We start from the raw sequence: 17413 nt of genomic DNA, 5'->3' as shown, positions 1-17413 counted from the left end.
ATTTTAAAATGATAAAATAAATTAAAATAAATTAAAAATTTTGAATATAGCTAAGGTTTGGGGGAATCAGCTTAAAAATTGTGTATAATGGTGTTTTAACAACAACATTTAATATAAAAATGCGTAAACGATGACCAAATAAATAATTTATTGGATTAATTAATTTTTTAATATTTTAACAGGAGTATGGCATTAACACACCATGGCGTTTTGGATACTATTAAAGAGAAGTTGGACAAACTTTCTAAGCTTGACCACGATTTCCTAGATCCTGACCAGAACTCTAGCCTTCTTTCAACTTTTAATGATATTTTCAATTTAACTTCCGAATTCATAAAAAATACCTCGAAAGAGGATTCGTTAATCAGTGAATTCGTTAATTATCGCAACGACGTTTTTAATCAGTATAATGATAAATTACAAAATTCAATCCAATTAACTAATGGTATATTGTTTTATCAAAGTTTATTCATATTCACTAAAACTATCTTGATATTAATGAATTTTGATAACTTATTTTAGAGCTGGAGAAACAAAAGGAATTTGAAGAACAGGCTAACAAAAATGCCAAAGAGAGCCTCAAATCCAAACAACTTAATTTTTCAGGTATTCCTTACAAATTTTTATTCATTTAATTTCACATTTATCTATTCTTGGTTCAACATTTTCCTCTTTTATTCATATAAAACACCTTTATATACACAATGTGTAGATGGTGAATTCCGTATATTAATGAGTCGCCAGGAAATCATGGATAAATTAAACGAGTGGAAACATATTTGTGACCTGGAACAAATCGAAATTAAAAAACTGAAATGCCAAATCGATATTCTCGAGGATAAAATCTCCACGAACAAGTTCAATTCAAACCAAATTTCTTACTACAACAAGTACTTTAAACAAATTTATTTGCCCACATTCACACACTTAATAATTTATTTTTAGGCTGTACTACGAACTACTAACGAGCGCCTTGAAAATATCAATATTGAACGTTGATGAGAAGAGTAATGTGAATTTGGCAATTTTATCGGAATCCAAGAAGGAAAATGAGCAGACCTGGCACAGGTTTTCCTCATCTAAAGACTGCGACGTTGCGACTTGTGACTTTCTGTGGAACCTAATTGAGAAATCGCTATGTAACAATGGCGTTCGCAGTAGTTTTAAGGACCCCAACACCCCAAAACTCAACTCTATACATCTAGTTTCAAGGAATTACAACTAGAAAATAAAATTTAAACTAATATATTGTTACTGAATTAAATTAATTATGCTTAAATGAAGTTAGTGATAGGGGAAGTATTTGATTTCCCAATTGTAGAACACTTTGTGATATTATTTCCGAGGTAGGGCCCTTTTCCAAATGGTCCACCTTGGCTCTGAGGTACAAATTTTCCTCCTTGAGCCTGGATTGTACGTTAAATGACTCATTTATCATCTCGATCTTGCGCTCAAGCTGACGAATGCGTTCCCTCATCTTTGATTGGTTCTCTAGAGATACTCTGAGTTCTGAGCTCTTGTCATTAGTTATTAACTTCGTTTCTAACTTTAATACATTCTTCTTATACATTTCTATTTCTTGGTTTTTCTTCATCAACATTTCCTTCAACTTTGCTATCTAAACAAATATTCAAAAGGGGAAAGTTTTGGGGGAAAACTTTAGGGTGTTAACTATAATCTAGGTTTAAATAGTAAAGATCGAAATTATAGTCTCGGGTGTTCTAGTTAACTACGTAAGATAATAAATGAGTGTTAAATGCATGAAAACTTACAGAGTTAAGCAATTGTGTGAACTCAACTTGTGCAGTTTTAAGAAGCTGTTTACAATTTTCAATTTCATTCTCCTTTTCCGTAACCAATGATATGAGTTCTTCCTTCTCTTTGAGAACATTCGACAGCTGACTCTGATACTCCATGTCAAGGTTCAGTTTAAGTTGGATTTCTCTCTGTCTAAACGTCTTCTCCATCCCCTCAATTGAACTCTTGAGCATTTGCTTGTCAATCTCAAGCGATTTCAAGTCTCGGTCGAACTTGTTCGAGATAAATTCATTCTCCATTATGCGCTCACGCAATGATTTCAGCTCATCATCTTTCATCCTATGTTCTTCTTCCATCTACATAATATTATTAAGTATATTAAAATTACCTTCTTCAAACGTTGTGTCAGGGTCTCGTTTTCCTTTTTTTGTAACTGTAGTTTGGCGAAGTTTAAGGCCACAACTGAATCGTTTTCTGCTTTACATTGGATCACTGAGGCCTGCTTACTCGGCTCAAGCTCCGATTTCCACTCGTTGTACTCCTGGACCTTCTCCTCCAATTTTGAAATCTCCTTGTCCTTCAAGTTTAGCTGCTCCTTCAACACTTTTATGATTCTGCTCATCTTCTCAAGTTCAAATTTATAAAATTCTTCGGTTACGTTATCACAATTTGAGAAATTACTCAATGACCTCTCCCTTTGTATTTCGGGATTTACTTCACGCTCAAAATCTGTTTTAGAGTCAAAGTCATCTCTTTTAGTTTTTAACAAGTAGTCATCTATGGAGTGTTCCAAGTCTGGAATGTAATCTTCGTTGTCATCACTAGCGAAAGTTTCTTTTTGTAAAAGCGGATCTAGAGTAAACTTATCATCTAAATCGTAATTAAATCGTGTTCTGGCTGTGAATTTGGAGTTATTCACCATATTTTCCATTAGTCCCATCATTTCCACATTATTATTCAATTCTTCAATTATTTCATTCTCCATGCTATTCAAGTCATTTTTCAATTCAAAATTTAAATCATAAATTGGTGCATTGTCTTTAACTTCTCCTTTACCAACTTCTAAATTATCATTTACTTCGTTTTCTAAATTTTGTTCTACATTATTTTCAAAACATTCTCTTAAATCCTTATTATAAATTGAATTATCCATTACTTGTTGACTGATGGGTTTGTTATCCCAACATTCGGCAAAATCATAGCTTGTTGCTTTATTTTTATGAAAGACAGAGGAGGATGTATCTGAGGAGTAGGAATCTGAATGGCCCAGCTTGTTCAGATCGTCATTCACGGAATCGATTTCAACTTCTCCTCTAAGGATACTATCTTCTGACTTTACTTCATTATTTATTAAATCCATTTATAATTTTATTTAATTTTTAGGATTTTTTTGAAATTTGACTACTACAAAATTTGTTTCTCAACTCCCCATTATACTGTTACTTAAGTACACAGTTAGTGGAGACAGAATCACCATTAAAATTCCTCAAATTGGTATAAAATTTGCTCAAAAATTGCCTCAAAAATATATATTAGCTTATAATTGAATATTAATATATTATAGAAGATTACATTAAATATTAAGGGGTTAAATTTCCCCTTTCCTTAGGGTAATTTACATTCATTAGACATTCACAAAACTACGCCATGATATGAATTAGTTTAAACTAGTAGACAAATTATTTAAATAGCTAGAGACTCTATAGTTAAAATATTCCTAACTATATAAGTATACCGGGGTTGATAACCCCGATGTCATTTGGTTCTTCTTACCTCTGAGAAATCTATTACACCATCATTATTTAAATCAGTAGACATAAACATTTCATCTGAACTCACGTTTCCAAAATATGGACCGATAACCTCCTTAAAACTCTCCAAATCCACCACTCCTCTGCCATTCACGTCCAACTTTTTATACACCAACGATAACATGTTAATGTCTAGGGTTCCATAGTGTTCTATCACTGCGGAGACGAACTCTGTGTAGTTTAGTTCCGGAGTGTTTCTGAACCCTATGAGTCTGAATACTAATGTACAATCTTCTTCCGAGAGGGACAACTGTGTTGACATGACATTGTAGAATTCGCTGAACGATATGGTCCCTGATTTCGATGTGTTTATTGAGAAAAAGGATCGATATACCTCCTTAGGACAATTTCGATCTGATTCCATTACACTTAGCGCTATCACCGCACGGTGAAGCGGGGTTTCTCCACTATATCTTATTATCTGATATAACAACTCTTTTGGGACTGTAAAATTAGAATATTTATTATACTCATTTGCTAGCCATTGGTGCTTTAAAGCTTCTCTAGCTGACGGGCGTTCGTTTCCGTTGCGATTTAGTAGAAATCTAATGAACTCTTTTCCCAGCTCAGAAACTGAGTTCCATCTAACGCCCTCAAATTTCAAATTCCCCTTCTTAATTTTCCACAGAATTTCTTTGTCACTTCCTGAATTGAATGGCGGTGACCCTGATAACATCATGTATACTATTACTCCAGTGGACCAGATGTCGCACTTTTCGTTATAACACCCATCGATAACTTCCGGATCTACGTAATATACAGTGCCGTGCATTCCGCCCATTGGGATTCCCTTTTCGAAGACTCTTGCAAACCCAAAGTCGATCATCTTCAATAAGGAGTCAATTTCCTGGTTGTAAAAAACCCAGTTTTCCAATTTTAAGTCACGGTGACAGATCCCGTTGGAGTGTAAATAATTAAGTGTAAGGAGCATTTGGAAAGTCATTTTGATAGCGTAAGATTCACTAAACCTTTTATATGTATCTAGTCTATCGTACAGTTCGTTACCTGAACAATATTCCATAACAATATGGCAGATTGTATTATCATCATATGCTTCATGCATGAACGCGATGTTAGGGTGGTCCAACTGTGTGAATATGCTCAGCTCGTTAAATACGCTTGTCATCTTCCTCTTGGAATTGGCCAATGTGCTAAGAGACTTGAGGGCGTATACCTTCTGTGTTCGCTTATTAACACAGTGATTTACTGAACCACAAATTCCGTATCCTATAGCGTTTGTACCTATTGTATACACATTTGTAAGCTTATTGGTATAGATTATACGGCTTCTCCATACATCTTTACTTAGTACTATATCACGTATTCTAGGGTAGTTATACACATTTCTGAACACTCCTTTATTACAAGGTACGTCAATACCGTTCGGGGTATTATTTACATCGTTATTGGTGTTGTTTTGATCGAGTTGGTGGGTTAAATAGAGTGTAAAAATCCCTTTGGAAGGATATGACAAATTTTTATAAAAAATATCGGAGATATCAGGAACGATATATTCCGACTCATTAGCGATAATATTTCTGTTTACTGTGGAGTTTGCCTCTTCGTTGTTTAAACTGTTTCTATTTTTTTTGTTAACATTATTGTTGGCGTGTTTGTGAGTATCAAAATCTGTTGAGTCTATCCGACGGCAACAGTTACCCATTTTGAATAACTAGAATTTTAGGATTCTAAATTTTGGCATTATACTCCCTTAACATAATTTATGGTACTATTATTTTCCTTTTAGTTAGATTTTTACAATTTTGATTTAAAATAAAAATTAACTTGGAAATCAAAAAATAAAAAATAAAATATAAAATAATGCTCCGATCTTATTATTTTAACCGTTTTTACCCAATTTACTCGAAAAATTTACTTTTTAAAATTTATTTTATTTTATCAAATTTAATTAATATTTAATAAATTAATTTCAGTTAATGAATGATAAGTTAATTAAGGACCAGCTCTACAAGAATAACAAAAATTATGATTTGGTCGACAGCTTACCTTTTGTCGACACTGTTTCCGTGGAGCTTGCTCCAAAGGTCAATGATCTTATCGCAGATGAAATGAAGTTGATTTTGGAGGAGCGTAATTGTTCGGAATCTGAGCTCTTGGCTAACTATTTGTCGGACTTTACACATAAAATTGTTGAGAATCGCAATATTTTAAATGGTTCCAATTTCATTTAGTTATTTTTACCTAACATATTTTTATTCTTATTTTTTTCAATTCGTCATAATTATTCTTACAGATGGTGATGGTATGGACTTTACTAAGTATGATGGTTTGGGCGACGATAAGGATTTGAAGGCTAAAATGAACCATTTGAAGATGCTGATGGAATATTCTCAGGATTCCTTAATAAATCTTGAGCTTATGGACCGTTATAAAGAGTCTTGTTGGCTAAATTATCTCGATTCGCTGACACTTCTTAAGCTTAGGTTTCTTCCTACTTTAGTTATTTTTGTTCTCAGTATCACTAAGATTCTTTTCAATCATTTTATTAAAAATTCGAGAAATGTTGATATATAATTTATCAGGTTGGAGAAAGAAAAGAATAAATTGGATGGAATGTTGGAGGAAGTGAATAAGAGGCGTAAACTGTCACAAATTGAAACCGCCAACAAGCTCCGATCATTATATCAAAATACTCAAGACTACAACCACAAGTACTATAAATTTATCTAAATTCTTTAATTTAGAATTTCTAGTTAAGTAGTGTACTCTAATTACTATATTAAAATGTATTCGAATTATTATATTAAAATGTGTGCAGGAATGTTGAATTATTGACGGCAATTGAACAGTTACAGAAGAATAAACACGTCAATTACGACGACCCGTGAAGTAAAATTCTAATCCTTTCGCCACCTATACACATATTTATCACAGAATAAATCGGAAATTGTAATTTTATATAACTAAATTTATACTTTTTGGTATAAACTCCTTAATTTTGGCGGCACACCGGGGCGACTAAGATAATTCGATACAGTCACTATAAATTCATTAATATGTTAATTATACTGTATTAACTATATAAATTTTTATTCTAGTGTTTGAAGCCTAATTAATAGTTTTTATAGCAGTACTGTGTAATGTCTTGAAGTTATTGAGTAGGTAGACATCGTTCGAGTGGACTTTCATTCTCAAGAAAGAGAAGTACAGGAATAGTGGGACCATGTTGGTCCTTCCTGTGAACAGGCAAAGGGCCAAATACGGCACCAGAGAGCATTCGAGATAGGCTCTGAATTTATAAACAAGATATTTATTGTTCTCCACTTTCATTAACAATTCTTTGACTTTGTTCGTCCTGCAGTAATTATCAATATTCTAACTTTTAATTGCTAATTGTGGAAAGATTATGCATCAATATGAACCGTACCTCATTAGGGTTGGGAATACAGATGGAAAAGACTTGTACATTGACGATAGCAGCAGTAATGCGGTAACTAGTTGGGGTAAAGTGTACACGAATTTGGTTGGATACCGAACGAAGAATAAGCCGTACATTAGGTAGTGGGCTCTGTTGTCATTGGAAAGTGCTGAGAACCAGGCTGAATTAAACTGTGGTTTCCCCTTCTCGCGCAGTAATCCAACCAATAGATATAATAATGAAAATGACTTCGATACAGTTTCACAATTCTATAACATACGTTAAATTGTGGGATAAGTTGTAAATATAAATGTATAAATATCTTAAGTGTTAGAAATAACAAAATGTTTAACTCTTAGTAATTTTAAAATGCAACTAAGTAAATTCCTACTTTGAGAAGGTTATCGGAGCCTGGAGTTTTGAACCTTGATGTTAATACCACTACAGTAGAAAAAACGTAGCCAAGTAAGAGGACAAGTTCAAGTCTCAGAAGGAGTTCCTGGAGTAGAGAGATATTTGGCCTGTTCTTGAGTCTGTCAAACAATCCCAATTTTGGCCCTAAATCATTTATTATCATCTATTTAATGTATGTGGGCATACATTTAGTTTCTTTGGGTGTTGTTTCTTTGGGTTGCTCAGTTTTGGTTTGAGTGTTTTGAGTGGCAACATTTCCGACAGTAGATTCAAGACTCAATGTAGAATCCTGGTAAAAAATTAACATTTCAGAATTTGAATATTATTTTATAAAAACTATTTAAATAATCAAAAAGTGGGCAATTAGTTTAAAAACTTACAACATTCCTTCTGAACCATGTTCTTTTGAATTTAGGGACTTTAGAAGCATCAGGGGTAGGATATAAATTTGAGAAATAGGTTTGCCATTCCTGAGATTTCGACCAATCGAAGGCTAAATAACCGATTAATAAAACAATGACGATTGATTATGCAATAGAGTTTAATGGAATAAAGGGGAATTGGAATAAATAGTATTAATGTAGGTAGAAACCTAGAAATTTTTTTTCGGCTTCAGATAAATTCTGATTAGACATAGTGAAATGACAGAGGATTAATTATTTCAGACTAATGAACAATGAACAATTAATTAATAATATTATCGTGTTATGTTAACAGTTTATTATTAATTAATCGAAATAATAATCATTCAACATTCTACATATGGGGAATCATGATTATTATAATATTATTATTTTATAACCAATTTACAACATTTTTATATGTTGTTATTGATATTTGATACTTCTTTTGTTTATATGATGCGACACAAATTTTAATGTGTTTGACATCAATTATTCAAATCACAATTACACCTTGCACTAATATTTTAAGGTTATTTAACAAATTATTACACAAATATAATAATGATGATATAATTAAATCGATATAAAATTAAAAATTGTGGTTAAAAATTTTATCTAGTATTAACTCTATCTAGGCATTCCCAGTATAGTATAGAATTTCCCCGTACTACTACGACCCCGAGATCAACTTGCTCCTCTCCGACAACTTCAAGGGCGTTATCGAGCACAATGTTCATAAATGTGTCATATCCCCTCAAAACTCCAACAACATGTCGCGATCCGTTTAAATGAACTATTTTAAGTTATTTATTATTATTATATGTTGTTTGCTTATTTAAATGTATTTTATTTATTATAATAAATATAATCAGCAAATATATATTACTAAAAAAAGTGATGTAAATAATTGGTTATGAGAAAAGGAGTAAAACTAAATAAATAACGTTAATTGATGAAAATATAGTAAAAAATACCATCAAGTCTTTTTTCCATAAATCTACGTAAGTCTGCGTTTCCAGAAGGTTTGGAATCTCCAGCCATTATTATTAGTAATCTATTTCAGTTGTTATATTAACTATATTACTTTTATTAAATGTATTAATATTGTTATTTTTATTTTGAGGAAAATAATGAAATTACTATAGAAATATATTAATAAAAACAAATATTAATAATAGCGCAAACAAATAATATATTATATGAATAAACCATTATATTGTTTGTTGTGTTTTATCATGTGCTATTATAGATTGTATCTGGTTTATTATATATTACAGAAATATTACTTAAATTCACAGTATCCATCAGAACAAACATTAAACTTTACCATAATAAAAAAATCAGGGTTCAATTGGTGGTATCCATATAAATACAACATTCAGTCAGTGGGCAAATGAGCAGGATCGTGGCTTTTATATTCTATAATGTATCCCTCTGAATAAAATGCCAAAAATATCATAAATAGCGCTCCTATGTATTGCGCTGGTAGCACAACATATGTACCTCCATTATTACCAATAACACCAGCAAATCCTAATGCCAGAAGAATTTCATGACACATATAAAATACAATGGAGAGTGCTGTGGACATTTTTGGTTGATTAATGATAGATCTAGATATGTCGGAATCTCTATAATGCAAAGAGTATATAAAAATAGCAGCGAGAGAAATTTTGATAACTATAAGGATGTCAAAGAAGTGCCAGAACCAATTATGAATATCAGGAGTTTTAGGTTCAGAGGTGTCGCAGTCTGTATAGTTCTGATTGGGTTTGTGTTTTATGTATGATCTCCAGCCACCAAAACCTTGTTCATATTCGCCAAATTTATGTGCTTGATATTCGTTTTTAGGTGAATAAGCTTTGGTAGATTCACCAAATGTTCCTCTGTTAAGAAGGGCTACGATCACTGGTGGAAAGAATGTAGCTATCAGGAGAACCATCTCAATCTTATCAATGAGATAGAATGGCACAATCATACCAGGTGCGATACCCGGATAAATAGCATAAACTAAACCCATACCTACAATAACCATGAGTGTAGGAGAAATTATTTGCCAGCGAACTGTACTGGTATCAAACTTTTCAGTAAATATATGACCAAAAGGAACAATATCAGGTTTACCTGTAATAGTAATAGCACTACCCTTAGTACCCGGCCTAGTATATTTAAGAATAATACTATTCGGAGTACCAGCAGGAGGAGTAGCCTCTTGCTTAGTAAAAGTAGCAGGAGTAGTAGCAGTAGTCTGACCATCCTTTGTAATGATAAGAGTTGGAGCATCTGGAGGAGCAGGACCACCCTGATTATAAGTAGCAGTTGGCTTACCCTTGGTGTCAGTTATGGTGATACTATCGATAGTAATATCACTGAGATCAGTAGGACCAGCAGCCTTAGTATTACCCCTATGAAATGTAATAACATTTTCTTTTTGAGTATCAAGATAGTAGCCATAGGCTGCAGTCCATACTGCAGCTGCTACAAAGGATATAATGATTGCTACCCATATGTCAATCAAGACTAGTATGAAGTCAGAATTCCATTTCCTCCGATTACCAAATATGAGTGTTGATATATAGTGCATGAATGAGGTTACAATAGGAAATGTATTTTCACCAACAATATAGACAGGGGTATAATTCCAATCAGCAGCATACACCAATACCATATTGATACCGAACACAAAGCCAGATATTGCTATTACAAAGTAAAATAAAGTTAGATGACCTTGGTCACCACCAATAACATAAACAAAAAATAAAATTACATATGTGAGGAAGTTTAACCATTGAGCAACTATGGATGGAAATATGATCCATGTGAACTTGAGTAGTCTAGCAGGTACGAGGGTGTCGATGTTAGGGATATTGGTAAAGATGATTTCGACTTTTTTGCTCTCGCCGCCGCTGACTTTGTAGCCGGTTGTGATGCCGAATTCTTTGTCTTTGAGATTACCACCTCCGATGCCGAAGTCTGATGTGTAGTTTTGTGTTTGATAGTATCCTTTGAGACCATATTCCATGAAGTTACCCAGTAGCATACTTGGTAAACACCATAGTTCAAGTGCACTAGCCATTCTTCTCACAAAAACACTGAATAGGTTTTCAGGCAATTTAAACCTAATGAGTGCATATGGAGCAGAACTATATGAAAGCCTAATGTTAAGCATCATTGCTAGACCAGCAAGAATATAGGCTGACATAAGTAATGGACAGTCCTCACTACCTGGTGCAGCCTGACCATTAGTACAGTGAGGACACTGATTTGGCTCCATTTATTGCGACAAGTGATTGATACTAGTATATAGATTAGCAGTGGGTTAGCTGTCTTTCTGTTCCTTATGTGTCCATAATTGGTGTCTTTAATTGATGCATTTTTAAATTACTATTACAGAAATATTACTTAAAATCACATTATCCATCAGAACAAACATTAAACTATACTAGAAAGCTATTGGTACATTAGTTACAATATTGTATAGTATATAACACGTATCATGGAAAATATTCTTAAGATTGTACAACCAGTTTTATCAAATGCTCCATAAATGTCTTGAGACTAACGTCGTCAGTGTTAATTATGGCAGTTGAGCCGTCAAACTCCTGCAAACCCGAAGTGTAAGTAGTGCTAGGATTAACCTTTGCAAGCAAAAACCGAGCCTGACTACCACCCTGATTACATAAAATGAACTTGGGAGTTGGGAAACGCTCATCTAAAATGTGCCTGGCATCATCCGAAGGAGCCTGTAACAATTGCTTAAAGTGTGCGTAATTAGGATCATCCTGAAATCCTTGTTCGCGCCATTGATGTATGGTTTCTCCATACCAAATGACAAGTTGGAAGAAGGTATCAAGCAAGAGTATGACGTTTTTCTTCAGAGAAACTGCATCTAATAAAACAGGCTGGGGCGTTTGACTTTCAAAGGAATATTCCAAAAGGGCAGGCTGTATCATTATTAACGAGTTTATGACGTTTTCCCTACACAAAATAGTGCGATAGAAAGCTGTTTCATCAGGTGAAGCATTGAAAGTTTGCAAAAAGTGTGACCTTCTCAGATGATACATGAACTGAGGGTAAATGGAGAATTGACTTGATAAACGGAACGAGTTAACGTCATTCTTCTGGTAATCTGCAAAACGGCCGACTAGGCTAATTAACTTCTTATCAAGCCAGCGGAGAACATTGAGAGGATCCTCAGTGCTAATTTTATACAAGGCGTAGCGGGCCATTAATACTGCGGCAGCTTCCTGATCAAAGGCATTTGATAAATCTGAGAGGTTTGGTTGTCCATATTTACAAGAGAATGAAGTGACTCTTAGTCTTTTTGTCCCGTCAGGGTGGAAATAAACGGTTTGAAACTGGACAAAAGACTGACGTCCAGACAGTGAGTTTGCGTCCTTATTCACGTTAGTCGTGTTCTTCATACTTACTGCCCCCACATTTAGGCCAACTGCGTTCATTGCGTTTGTTAATACGCTATTGTTTCCGCTATCAATGTCGAAGAAAACTGCCAAGGTTGACTGGCGGTCCAAAGCTCCCAGGTTCCACTCGTTCGTGCCTCCTTCTCCAATTAAGTTTTCAGAGACGTTTGTAGCCTTTTTCTTCAGAGAATGACATCCTCCTACGATCCCACAAACCTTCAACTCAGGAGAAGTAAACACAGTCAGGCGTGCGTTGTATCCCCCTACCATGTTACCCTCACCATCTCGCTTAAATACTGACTTCAGAGAGTCCTTAAACACACTCATGCTAAATGAGTCTGACATGACCATGACCCCACCCGTCTTATCGCAACACACCTTCATCTCAAAGAGTCCCGATTGGTCTAGCGAACATGCGAAAATGTCAATGGCGTGGCCATTTCCTGCCGCCAAATTCGCCTGTCCTGAGTAATATTTTTGTGCGTCCTTAACCAGCCTTGCGTTGTGGCTTTCCTTTTGAAGGTCCAGGTGATGCCTAATTGACTCTGAAAGGCTTGTTTCCACTATTTTTCCTGGACCGTGAGTACATGCTCCACCTAGAAACATCATCACTCGACCTCCCTTCCCCTGGGCAAAACATTCCAACAAACTCAGACCCACACTCAATGCGCTTCCTGTACATCTGTTAGGTCTGCTGTTATTAGGCACTGGCCAGGAGTCTGGGATTAGGTGCTCCAAAAAGTCATTGATTACAAACTCGCAAGCGCTCAGAGGCTGGACGAAGCGGTTATTCTGAGCTATGTTCAGCACTCGCTTAACATATTCCGTCGTGTGCTCTGCTCCTCCTCTAAGTACAAAACACCTGGGAATCTCGCTGTCGCTCAGGTCGTGTACCTTTATAACTGAGCCAAATGTTATGAACCCAATATTAAATTCACCCGGCAACATACTCAATACCTGTACCAAATTATACCTCCATATATACACTACATAATTGCATTTTATAAATAATTTAGATATTATACTATGTTATAATTTGTTTATAAATATATAATATAATGTTGTCTAGTTACTTGTTGTAGCGAATCCTTAAGTTGATCAAGCTCCTCCTGTGGAATACAAACGTCAACTAAAAAGATAAATGTTGGTGGGAAACAGCCACCAGTTACGTTCGGCGGTATGATGTACTCCATGGTTAGATTTGTGAGTTCCATTGGCAGGTTTTGTGGGCTGATGTTCTCTGCGTAAAACTGGGGGAATGGACTATAAATTTTAGTGATTGGGCACATCCACTTCTTGGTGTTGAAATCTATGTTACAGTACGGGTTCAGGAATATTCCGCTCTGCTTGTGCCTTATTGGGATATACTCCACCAGAGGAACTTTTTGAGACTCTTCATCTGGCTGTTTCAGAGGAGTGAAAAGGCAGCCTACTGGCACCTCCGCCTTCTCTGCGTCCTCGTGAGAGCAGGGCCAGACCACCCAACTAAACCTCAAACCTGTAGTAGACTCTAGATCCGCAAAGTCCATTTCTTGTACACCGTCCTATTTATTACATTTAACAAATTCTCCAATTCAGTTAAAATATAAAATTCGTTCACCTTATTAAGATAAATTGACTTAAAATAATAATTTATGAAAACATTAAAATTGACAAATAACTGAGAATACTTTCTGAAATAAACCACGGTATATTAACAAATGAGATGAAACAATATGTGAAATAAAGGTTCAGTATAAGGATATGGGTAAAAAGCGTAATAAATATGAATTTAAAATCTTTGTGGTGGATAAATTTCAGGCTAAACTGAAATTATTCAAAATTATACACCTTTTTAAACCCACAGGAAATGATAAAACATACGAACTTTATGAAATTATTAATTTACATTCTTTACACAACCCCACTTATATTATTTTCATCAAGTGTGTACAATTTTCGCCTATCAACTTCTTATATTTCTTTTATTTTGATTTTATTAATCATTTACATTATATTTACATTCGTGGCTGTAAAATACATTTGTGATTCTACTACACATTATTACCTTTTTATATATTTTGACGTTATATTTTTATTTCTTATATTTTTCACATTATTACTTCTCATTTGTATAATTTACACCTTTATTTATTATTTACAACTCCTATCTATGATTATGATTGATGATTCCTATTTATTATACAATACTACATTACTATATAGTGTGTTTAAAATATTAAATTACAATCTGTACAGCAAAATTGCAAACAATGGCACAGAAATATTATCCTCTTCTATCGACAAATACTAAAACCACATTATAGCCCCAGTTACGTAAATAATTGAATGTGTAATAAAGTACCTCAAAGACAGAAGAGAATAGCGAAACATAAAACAATTTTTTAAAATTATCCAGGAATCCCTATAAAAAAATTAAATAATTTTGTGTTGTAAGGTCATACGTGTTGGATGAAAGATGTTAAAACTAAGGAAAAAAAACATGAGAGGAAGAATGACACAAGTCCTTGTAACGACTTGTTATTATACCGATTACCCTCATACTTAGAACCCACCACCGATGCCTATTTATATTATACAACTGTCCGGAATAATAATTTGTAGAAACTATTAGAATTGATTAAAAATACCATAGAGTCTCCAATGCCTATTGTGGCTATGCCTAGAGAAGCTCTGGCCCAATCAAATTTATCACTTTTGAGTTCAAATAATATAGGAATCAGTATTCTACATAGATTTATATTATTTAATTGATAAAATACCCAGATAACATTGTTATTGTCGAAACTTCAAACTTGTGTACCTCATCATCATGTCCGAGACTAAATCTTATTAATCGAGGTGTTGCTAGTTAGCTAGTGGTAAAATATAAAACTAATGTAAGAAATACGATTTATATATGTTTGTGAAGAATTCTGCGATGGGATCAAATAGTAGATTATTAATTCTCAGTAGTTCTATAAACACAAAAAGAACTATGAGTATGGCAAATATTAATGCCAATAAAATCTCCTAAAGGCAAATTAATCCATTAAACACTTAATTATACTTAAATATTTAAAAAGTACCAGGTGTAGAAAAAAGGAGTAATAACAAAATAGTACAATTAAAAGATGAAGCCATTTTCTGATTTTAGGCTTTGATCTGTAAACATCGTTTGAATACTTTAAATTAAGACCGATTGCCATGAATATTATCACGGTTGTAAGAATACAAAAGAGTATAAAAATTATGGAGTTATACTCCAAGATATACGATAACAATACATTAAAATTCGTCAACCCTATGACATTAATAAAAGCTTAAACATACCATTATCTTTATACATAATGAGAAAATGGAGCAATTTGAATACAGAATGTAAAAACACTAGAGAACAAAAGGAGGTATTCATTATTCTAAATTTATCCCCCTGTTCCATCGACAGTAGATATAATATCACAAATATACTTAATAGAAATATCACCTAAAACACAATTTATACTGGTATATAACTAATAACTAACATAAGTAAACAACTAAGTCATTACAATATGATAAAAAAGATTGATGAAAAGTGCTTCGATGTTATTTCTGAATACCACGTTTCTGGTGAAGACGTGAAACTTGTTGAAATCGAGGATTGAATTGAATTTAGTAAAGACAATTGAGGTTAAAAATACAATGGCTTGGGAAAACAATACATACAAAGAGAAGATATACCTAAAATATAAACACATTAATATTGTCTACAGGTAATAATATGGTAACTATTATAATAATATTGAGAAACCTTTTCTGGGTGAGTTGAATGATTAGATATGTTACACATTGAGTTAAAATGAGGAAAAACAGTCCGAAATTTGGGATTGAAATGAATAGCCTCAGGACTGTGAATAAAGATAAAACGATAAAAATGGGAGAATTCAGGTTTGAAATATTCAGCCGAATCCAGAAACAATGAAATGTTGAAATTAAAATAAGCGGTAAAAAATTTTGTAGCATGAAATTGTCAATTGAAGATAGGGTGAGAGGAAGGAGTAAACATTGAACATACGGTAGTAAAGATAGTTGTGTAACCTTCAATTCTTTAATTTTAAACCCTGAAAATGGTTAAAATCGTGGAATACAATAAAATATGGTCTAACTTTTAAAATTTACCTGCAAATATTGCGAAGTTTAACAACGCAAAAAACAATTGCTTGAAAATGTACTTAAACTGGTATAGCCTTAAAAACCACATCGACACAAATTTGAGCACAAACAGCTCAAAGCCGACTCTACACATAGAAAAATAATTTATCTGCATTTTTTACTCATTTTATCTAATTATTTTAATAATGTCAACTCACCTTTTCCAATGTGTAAACCGTTGTCCCATGGGGAGTACAGTCATACATAATTCTCCAATAAACCATATTAACCATAATTAAAGTCGATTTCTGCTTTATTTTAAAATTGCTTTCTTTATTTAAATGTAGAATTTTTTTAGAATTTTCATGTATACTCATTTTTTAAATTTTAATACTTTTCTTACATTTTTGCCGAATTTATGGAGTTTACGTGAATTCTAACCTCTACATTTTAAGCCAAATTATAAATTTGTTAAGGAATGGAAAAGACAAAATTATCGTCTGTTGTAGTTCCTTCTGATGTTACAATTTGTGAGAATTTGTACTCGACCGGCACTCGAGAACTGACATTGATGGAGAAACTCGGCCTTCTTCTCACCCCAAACCCAGTCAGATTCAATTACACCAAAAACGATCGACTTGAACTCCAGTCGGTTTTATCTAAAAAGTACTCCGATGATCCTGATTACATCACTGATATTCTGCTCAAGAGACAAAAGTCTGTCAGTAAACAGGTAAAATTTTCTTTATTCCTTAAACATTCGTCTTGTAATATACTCTTGTTTTAGGTTTCAGCGAAGGTGTTTAGCCTGGTTGGATTTTTGGGTTCTTCAGTATTGACACTGTATTCGTTGAGGTATCATTCTATAAAGACTAAGGTGCTAGTAACGCCTTTTAGTTCATATTTTGGTTACCTAGTCGGTCAGCAGGCCGGTAACCTTTACTACGGTCGGTGGAGTGAGTATGGGCAAGAGCGAGCCCTAGGGAAACTCCCGGCCAAACGGTTCCTAACTCAGGAAGAAATCGATCAATATTCTAATAAATAAGTATATAGAAGATAAACTTAGTATATAATGTGTATATGTAAATCTAGAGAAAATTATAGTATGTTTCA

The 17413-nt window shown here is 33.7% G+C and overlaps 10 protein-coding genes across 10 annotated transcripts, besides 30 other annotated features; 3 read left to right on the top strand and 7 right to left on the bottom strand.

The window, feature by feature from the left end:
- Positions 1–186: 186 nt before the first annotated feature.
- Positions 187–1225, top strand: TA14615 (uncharacterized protein; the record flags this gene model as incomplete). The annotated part of the gene is made up of 4 exons (XM_946927.1): positions 187–463; positions 523–606; positions 713–890; positions 946–1225. 4 exons carry the CDS (start codon positions 187–189, stop codon positions 1223–1225), a joined length of 819 nt encoding a protein of 272 aa, XP_952020.1.
- A 39-nt stretch (positions 1226–1264) lies between these two features.
- On the bottom strand, positions 1265–3118 carry TA14620 (uncharacterized protein; the record flags this gene model as incomplete). Its single annotated transcript, XM_946926.1, has 3 exons — positions 1265–1618; positions 1773–2114; positions 2147–3118. The coding sequence occupies 3 exons, from the start codon at positions 3116–3118 to the stop codon at positions 1265–1267; spliced, it is 1668 nt and encodes a 555-aa protein (XP_952019.1).
- A 395-nt stretch (positions 3119–3513) lies between these two features.
- On the bottom strand, positions 3514–5232 carry TA14625 (calcium-dependent protein kinase, putative; the record flags this gene model as incomplete). The annotated part of the gene is made up of 1 exon (XM_946925.1): positions 3514–5232. The coding sequence occupies one exon, from the start codon at positions 5230–5232 to the stop codon at positions 3514–3516; it is 1719 nt and encodes a 572-aa protein (XP_952018.1).
- Positions 5233–5506: 274 nt separating this feature from the next.
- TA14630 (uncharacterized protein) lies at positions 5507–6418 on the top strand (the record flags this gene model as incomplete). The annotated part of the gene is made up of 4 exons (XM_946924.1): positions 5507–5744; positions 5824–6013; positions 6113–6241; positions 6349–6418. 4 exons carry the CDS (start codon positions 5507–5509, stop codon positions 6416–6418), a joined length of 627 nt encoding a protein of 208 aa, XP_952017.1.
- An 81-nt stretch (positions 6419–6499) lies between these two features.
- On the bottom strand, positions 6500–7669 carry TA14635 (uncharacterized protein; the record flags this gene model as incomplete). The annotated part of the gene is made up of 5 exons (XM_946923.1): positions 6500–6570; positions 6665–6885; positions 6958–7217; positions 7340–7506; positions 7549–7669. 5 exons carry the CDS (start codon positions 7667–7669, stop codon positions 6500–6502), a joined length of 840 nt encoding a protein of 279 aa, XP_952016.1.
- Positions 6732–6800: a sequence feature (3 probable transmembrane helices predicted for TA14635 by TMHMM2.0 at aa 62-84, 145-167 and 212-234).
- Positions 7005–7073: a sequence feature (3 probable transmembrane helices predicted for TA14635 by TMHMM2.0 at aa 62-84, 145-167 and 212-234).
- Positions 7376–7444: a sequence feature (3 probable transmembrane helices predicted for TA14635 by TMHMM2.0 at aa 62-84, 145-167 and 212-234).
- Positions 7670–8377: 708 nt separating the features above from the next.
- TA14640 (small nuclear ribonucleoprotein, putative) lies at positions 8378–8807 on the bottom strand (the record flags this gene model as incomplete). The annotated part of the gene is made up of 2 exons (XM_946922.1): positions 8378–8559; positions 8741–8807. The coding sequence occupies 2 exons, from the start codon at positions 8805–8807 to the stop codon at positions 8378–8380; spliced, it is 249 nt and encodes an 82-aa protein (XP_952015.1).
- Positions 8808–9144: 337 nt separating this feature from the next.
- On the bottom strand, positions 9145–11040 carry TA14645 (Tpr-related protein family member, putative; the record flags this gene model as incomplete). The annotated part of the gene is made up of 1 exon (XM_946921.1): positions 9145–11040. The coding sequence occupies one exon, from the start codon at positions 11038–11040 to the stop codon at positions 9145–9147; it is 1896 nt and encodes a 631-aa protein (XP_952014.1).
- Positions 9205–9264: a sequence feature (10 probable transmembrane helices predicted for TA14645 by TMHMM2.0 at aa 22-44, 153-175, 185-207, 214-236, 256-278, 408-430, 445-467, 522-544, 564-586 and 593-612).
- Positions 9283–9351: a sequence feature (10 probable transmembrane helices predicted for TA14645 by TMHMM2.0 at aa 22-44, 153-175, 185-207, 214-236, 256-278, 408-430, 445-467, 522-544, 564-586 and 593-612).
- Positions 9409–9477: a sequence feature (10 probable transmembrane helices predicted for TA14645 by TMHMM2.0 at aa 22-44, 153-175, 185-207, 214-236, 256-278, 408-430, 445-467, 522-544, 564-586 and 593-612).
- Positions 9640–9708: a sequence feature (10 probable transmembrane helices predicted for TA14645 by TMHMM2.0 at aa 22-44, 153-175, 185-207, 214-236, 256-278, 408-430, 445-467, 522-544, 564-586 and 593-612).
- Positions 9751–9819: a sequence feature (10 probable transmembrane helices predicted for TA14645 by TMHMM2.0 at aa 22-44, 153-175, 185-207, 214-236, 256-278, 408-430, 445-467, 522-544, 564-586 and 593-612).
- Positions 10207–10275: a sequence feature (10 probable transmembrane helices predicted for TA14645 by TMHMM2.0 at aa 22-44, 153-175, 185-207, 214-236, 256-278, 408-430, 445-467, 522-544, 564-586 and 593-612).
- Positions 10333–10401: a sequence feature (10 probable transmembrane helices predicted for TA14645 by TMHMM2.0 at aa 22-44, 153-175, 185-207, 214-236, 256-278, 408-430, 445-467, 522-544, 564-586 and 593-612).
- Positions 10420–10488: a sequence feature (10 probable transmembrane helices predicted for TA14645 by TMHMM2.0 at aa 22-44, 153-175, 185-207, 214-236, 256-278, 408-430, 445-467, 522-544, 564-586 and 593-612).
- Positions 10516–10584: a sequence feature (10 probable transmembrane helices predicted for TA14645 by TMHMM2.0 at aa 22-44, 153-175, 185-207, 214-236, 256-278, 408-430, 445-467, 522-544, 564-586 and 593-612).
- Positions 10909–10977: a sequence feature (10 probable transmembrane helices predicted for TA14645 by TMHMM2.0 at aa 22-44, 153-175, 185-207, 214-236, 256-278, 408-430, 445-467, 522-544, 564-586 and 593-612).
- Positions 11041–11275: 235 nt separating the features above from the next.
- On the bottom strand, positions 11276–13716 carry TA14650 (protein transport protein (SEC23 homologue), putative; the record flags this gene model as incomplete). Its single annotated transcript, XM_946920.1, has 2 exons — positions 11276–13144; positions 13261–13716. 2 exons carry the CDS (start codon positions 13714–13716, stop codon positions 11276–11278), a joined length of 2325 nt encoding a protein of 774 aa, XP_952013.1.
- A 737-nt stretch (positions 13717–14453) lies between these two features.
- On the bottom strand, positions 14454–16475 carry TA14655 (uncharacterized protein; the record flags this gene model as incomplete). Its single annotated transcript, XM_946919.1, has 10 exons — positions 14454–14591; positions 14632–14751; positions 14818–14914; positions 14950–15009; positions 15078–15199; positions 15256–15470; positions 15500–15653; positions 15718–15889; positions 15960–16269; positions 16328–16475. The coding sequence occupies 10 exons, from the start codon at positions 16473–16475 to the stop codon at positions 14454–14456; spliced, it is 1536 nt and encodes a 511-aa protein (XP_952012.1).
- Positions 14472–14540: a sequence feature (12 probable transmembrane helices predicted for TA14655 by TMHMM2.0 at aa 33-51, 82-101, 108-127, 131-148, 155-177, 202-224, 236-258, 278-300, 320-351, 384-403, 447-469 and 484-506).
- Positions 14583–14591: a sequence feature (12 probable transmembrane helices predicted for TA14655 by TMHMM2.0 at aa 33-51, 82-101, 108-127, 131-148, 155-177, 202-224, 236-258, 278-300, 320-351, 384-403, 447-469 and 484-506).
- Positions 14632–14691: a sequence feature (12 probable transmembrane helices predicted for TA14655 by TMHMM2.0 at aa 33-51, 82-101, 108-127, 131-148, 155-177, 202-224, 236-258, 278-300, 320-351, 384-403, 447-469 and 484-506).
- Positions 14887–14914: a sequence feature (12 probable transmembrane helices predicted for TA14655 by TMHMM2.0 at aa 33-51, 82-101, 108-127, 131-148, 155-177, 202-224, 236-258, 278-300, 320-351, 384-403, 447-469 and 484-506).
- Positions 14950–14981: a sequence feature (12 probable transmembrane helices predicted for TA14655 by TMHMM2.0 at aa 33-51, 82-101, 108-127, 131-148, 155-177, 202-224, 236-258, 278-300, 320-351, 384-403, 447-469 and 484-506).
- Positions 15146–15199: a sequence feature (12 probable transmembrane helices predicted for TA14655 by TMHMM2.0 at aa 33-51, 82-101, 108-127, 131-148, 155-177, 202-224, 236-258, 278-300, 320-351, 384-403, 447-469 and 484-506).
- Positions 15256–15297: a sequence feature (12 probable transmembrane helices predicted for TA14655 by TMHMM2.0 at aa 33-51, 82-101, 108-127, 131-148, 155-177, 202-224, 236-258, 278-300, 320-351, 384-403, 447-469 and 484-506).
- Positions 15355–15423: a sequence feature (12 probable transmembrane helices predicted for TA14655 by TMHMM2.0 at aa 33-51, 82-101, 108-127, 131-148, 155-177, 202-224, 236-258, 278-300, 320-351, 384-403, 447-469 and 484-506).
- Positions 15510–15578: a sequence feature (12 probable transmembrane helices predicted for TA14655 by TMHMM2.0 at aa 33-51, 82-101, 108-127, 131-148, 155-177, 202-224, 236-258, 278-300, 320-351, 384-403, 447-469 and 484-506).
- Positions 15612–15653: a sequence feature (12 probable transmembrane helices predicted for TA14655 by TMHMM2.0 at aa 33-51, 82-101, 108-127, 131-148, 155-177, 202-224, 236-258, 278-300, 320-351, 384-403, 447-469 and 484-506).
- Positions 15718–15744: a sequence feature (12 probable transmembrane helices predicted for TA14655 by TMHMM2.0 at aa 33-51, 82-101, 108-127, 131-148, 155-177, 202-224, 236-258, 278-300, 320-351, 384-403, 447-469 and 484-506).
- Positions 15817–15885: a sequence feature (12 probable transmembrane helices predicted for TA14655 by TMHMM2.0 at aa 33-51, 82-101, 108-127, 131-148, 155-177, 202-224, 236-258, 278-300, 320-351, 384-403, 447-469 and 484-506).
- Positions 15974–16027: a sequence feature (12 probable transmembrane helices predicted for TA14655 by TMHMM2.0 at aa 33-51, 82-101, 108-127, 131-148, 155-177, 202-224, 236-258, 278-300, 320-351, 384-403, 447-469 and 484-506).
- Positions 16037–16096: a sequence feature (12 probable transmembrane helices predicted for TA14655 by TMHMM2.0 at aa 33-51, 82-101, 108-127, 131-148, 155-177, 202-224, 236-258, 278-300, 320-351, 384-403, 447-469 and 484-506).
- Positions 16115–16174: a sequence feature (12 probable transmembrane helices predicted for TA14655 by TMHMM2.0 at aa 33-51, 82-101, 108-127, 131-148, 155-177, 202-224, 236-258, 278-300, 320-351, 384-403, 447-469 and 484-506).
- Positions 16265–16269: a sequence feature (12 probable transmembrane helices predicted for TA14655 by TMHMM2.0 at aa 33-51, 82-101, 108-127, 131-148, 155-177, 202-224, 236-258, 278-300, 320-351, 384-403, 447-469 and 484-506).
- Positions 16328–16379: a sequence feature (12 probable transmembrane helices predicted for TA14655 by TMHMM2.0 at aa 33-51, 82-101, 108-127, 131-148, 155-177, 202-224, 236-258, 278-300, 320-351, 384-403, 447-469 and 484-506).
- A 303-nt stretch (positions 16476–16778) lies between the features above and the next one.
- On the top strand, positions 16779–17345 carry TA14660 (uncharacterized protein; the record flags this gene model as incomplete). Its single annotated transcript, XM_946918.1, has 2 exons — positions 16779–17033; positions 17088–17345. The coding sequence occupies 2 exons, from the start codon at positions 16779–16781 to the stop codon at positions 17343–17345; spliced, it is 513 nt and encodes a 170-aa protein (XP_952011.1).
- Positions 17346–17413: the final 68 nt, after the last annotated feature.

Source organism: Theileria annulata, chromosome 2 (genome assembly GCF_000003225.4).
Source record: "Theileria annulata chromosome 2, complete sequence, *** SEQUENCING IN PROGRESS ***".
NCBI classification, from domain to species: domain Eukaryota; phylum Apicomplexa; class Aconoidasida; order Piroplasmida; family Theileriidae; genus Theileria; species Theileria annulata.
This window is presented reverse-complemented; position numbering and strand designations above follow the sequence as displayed.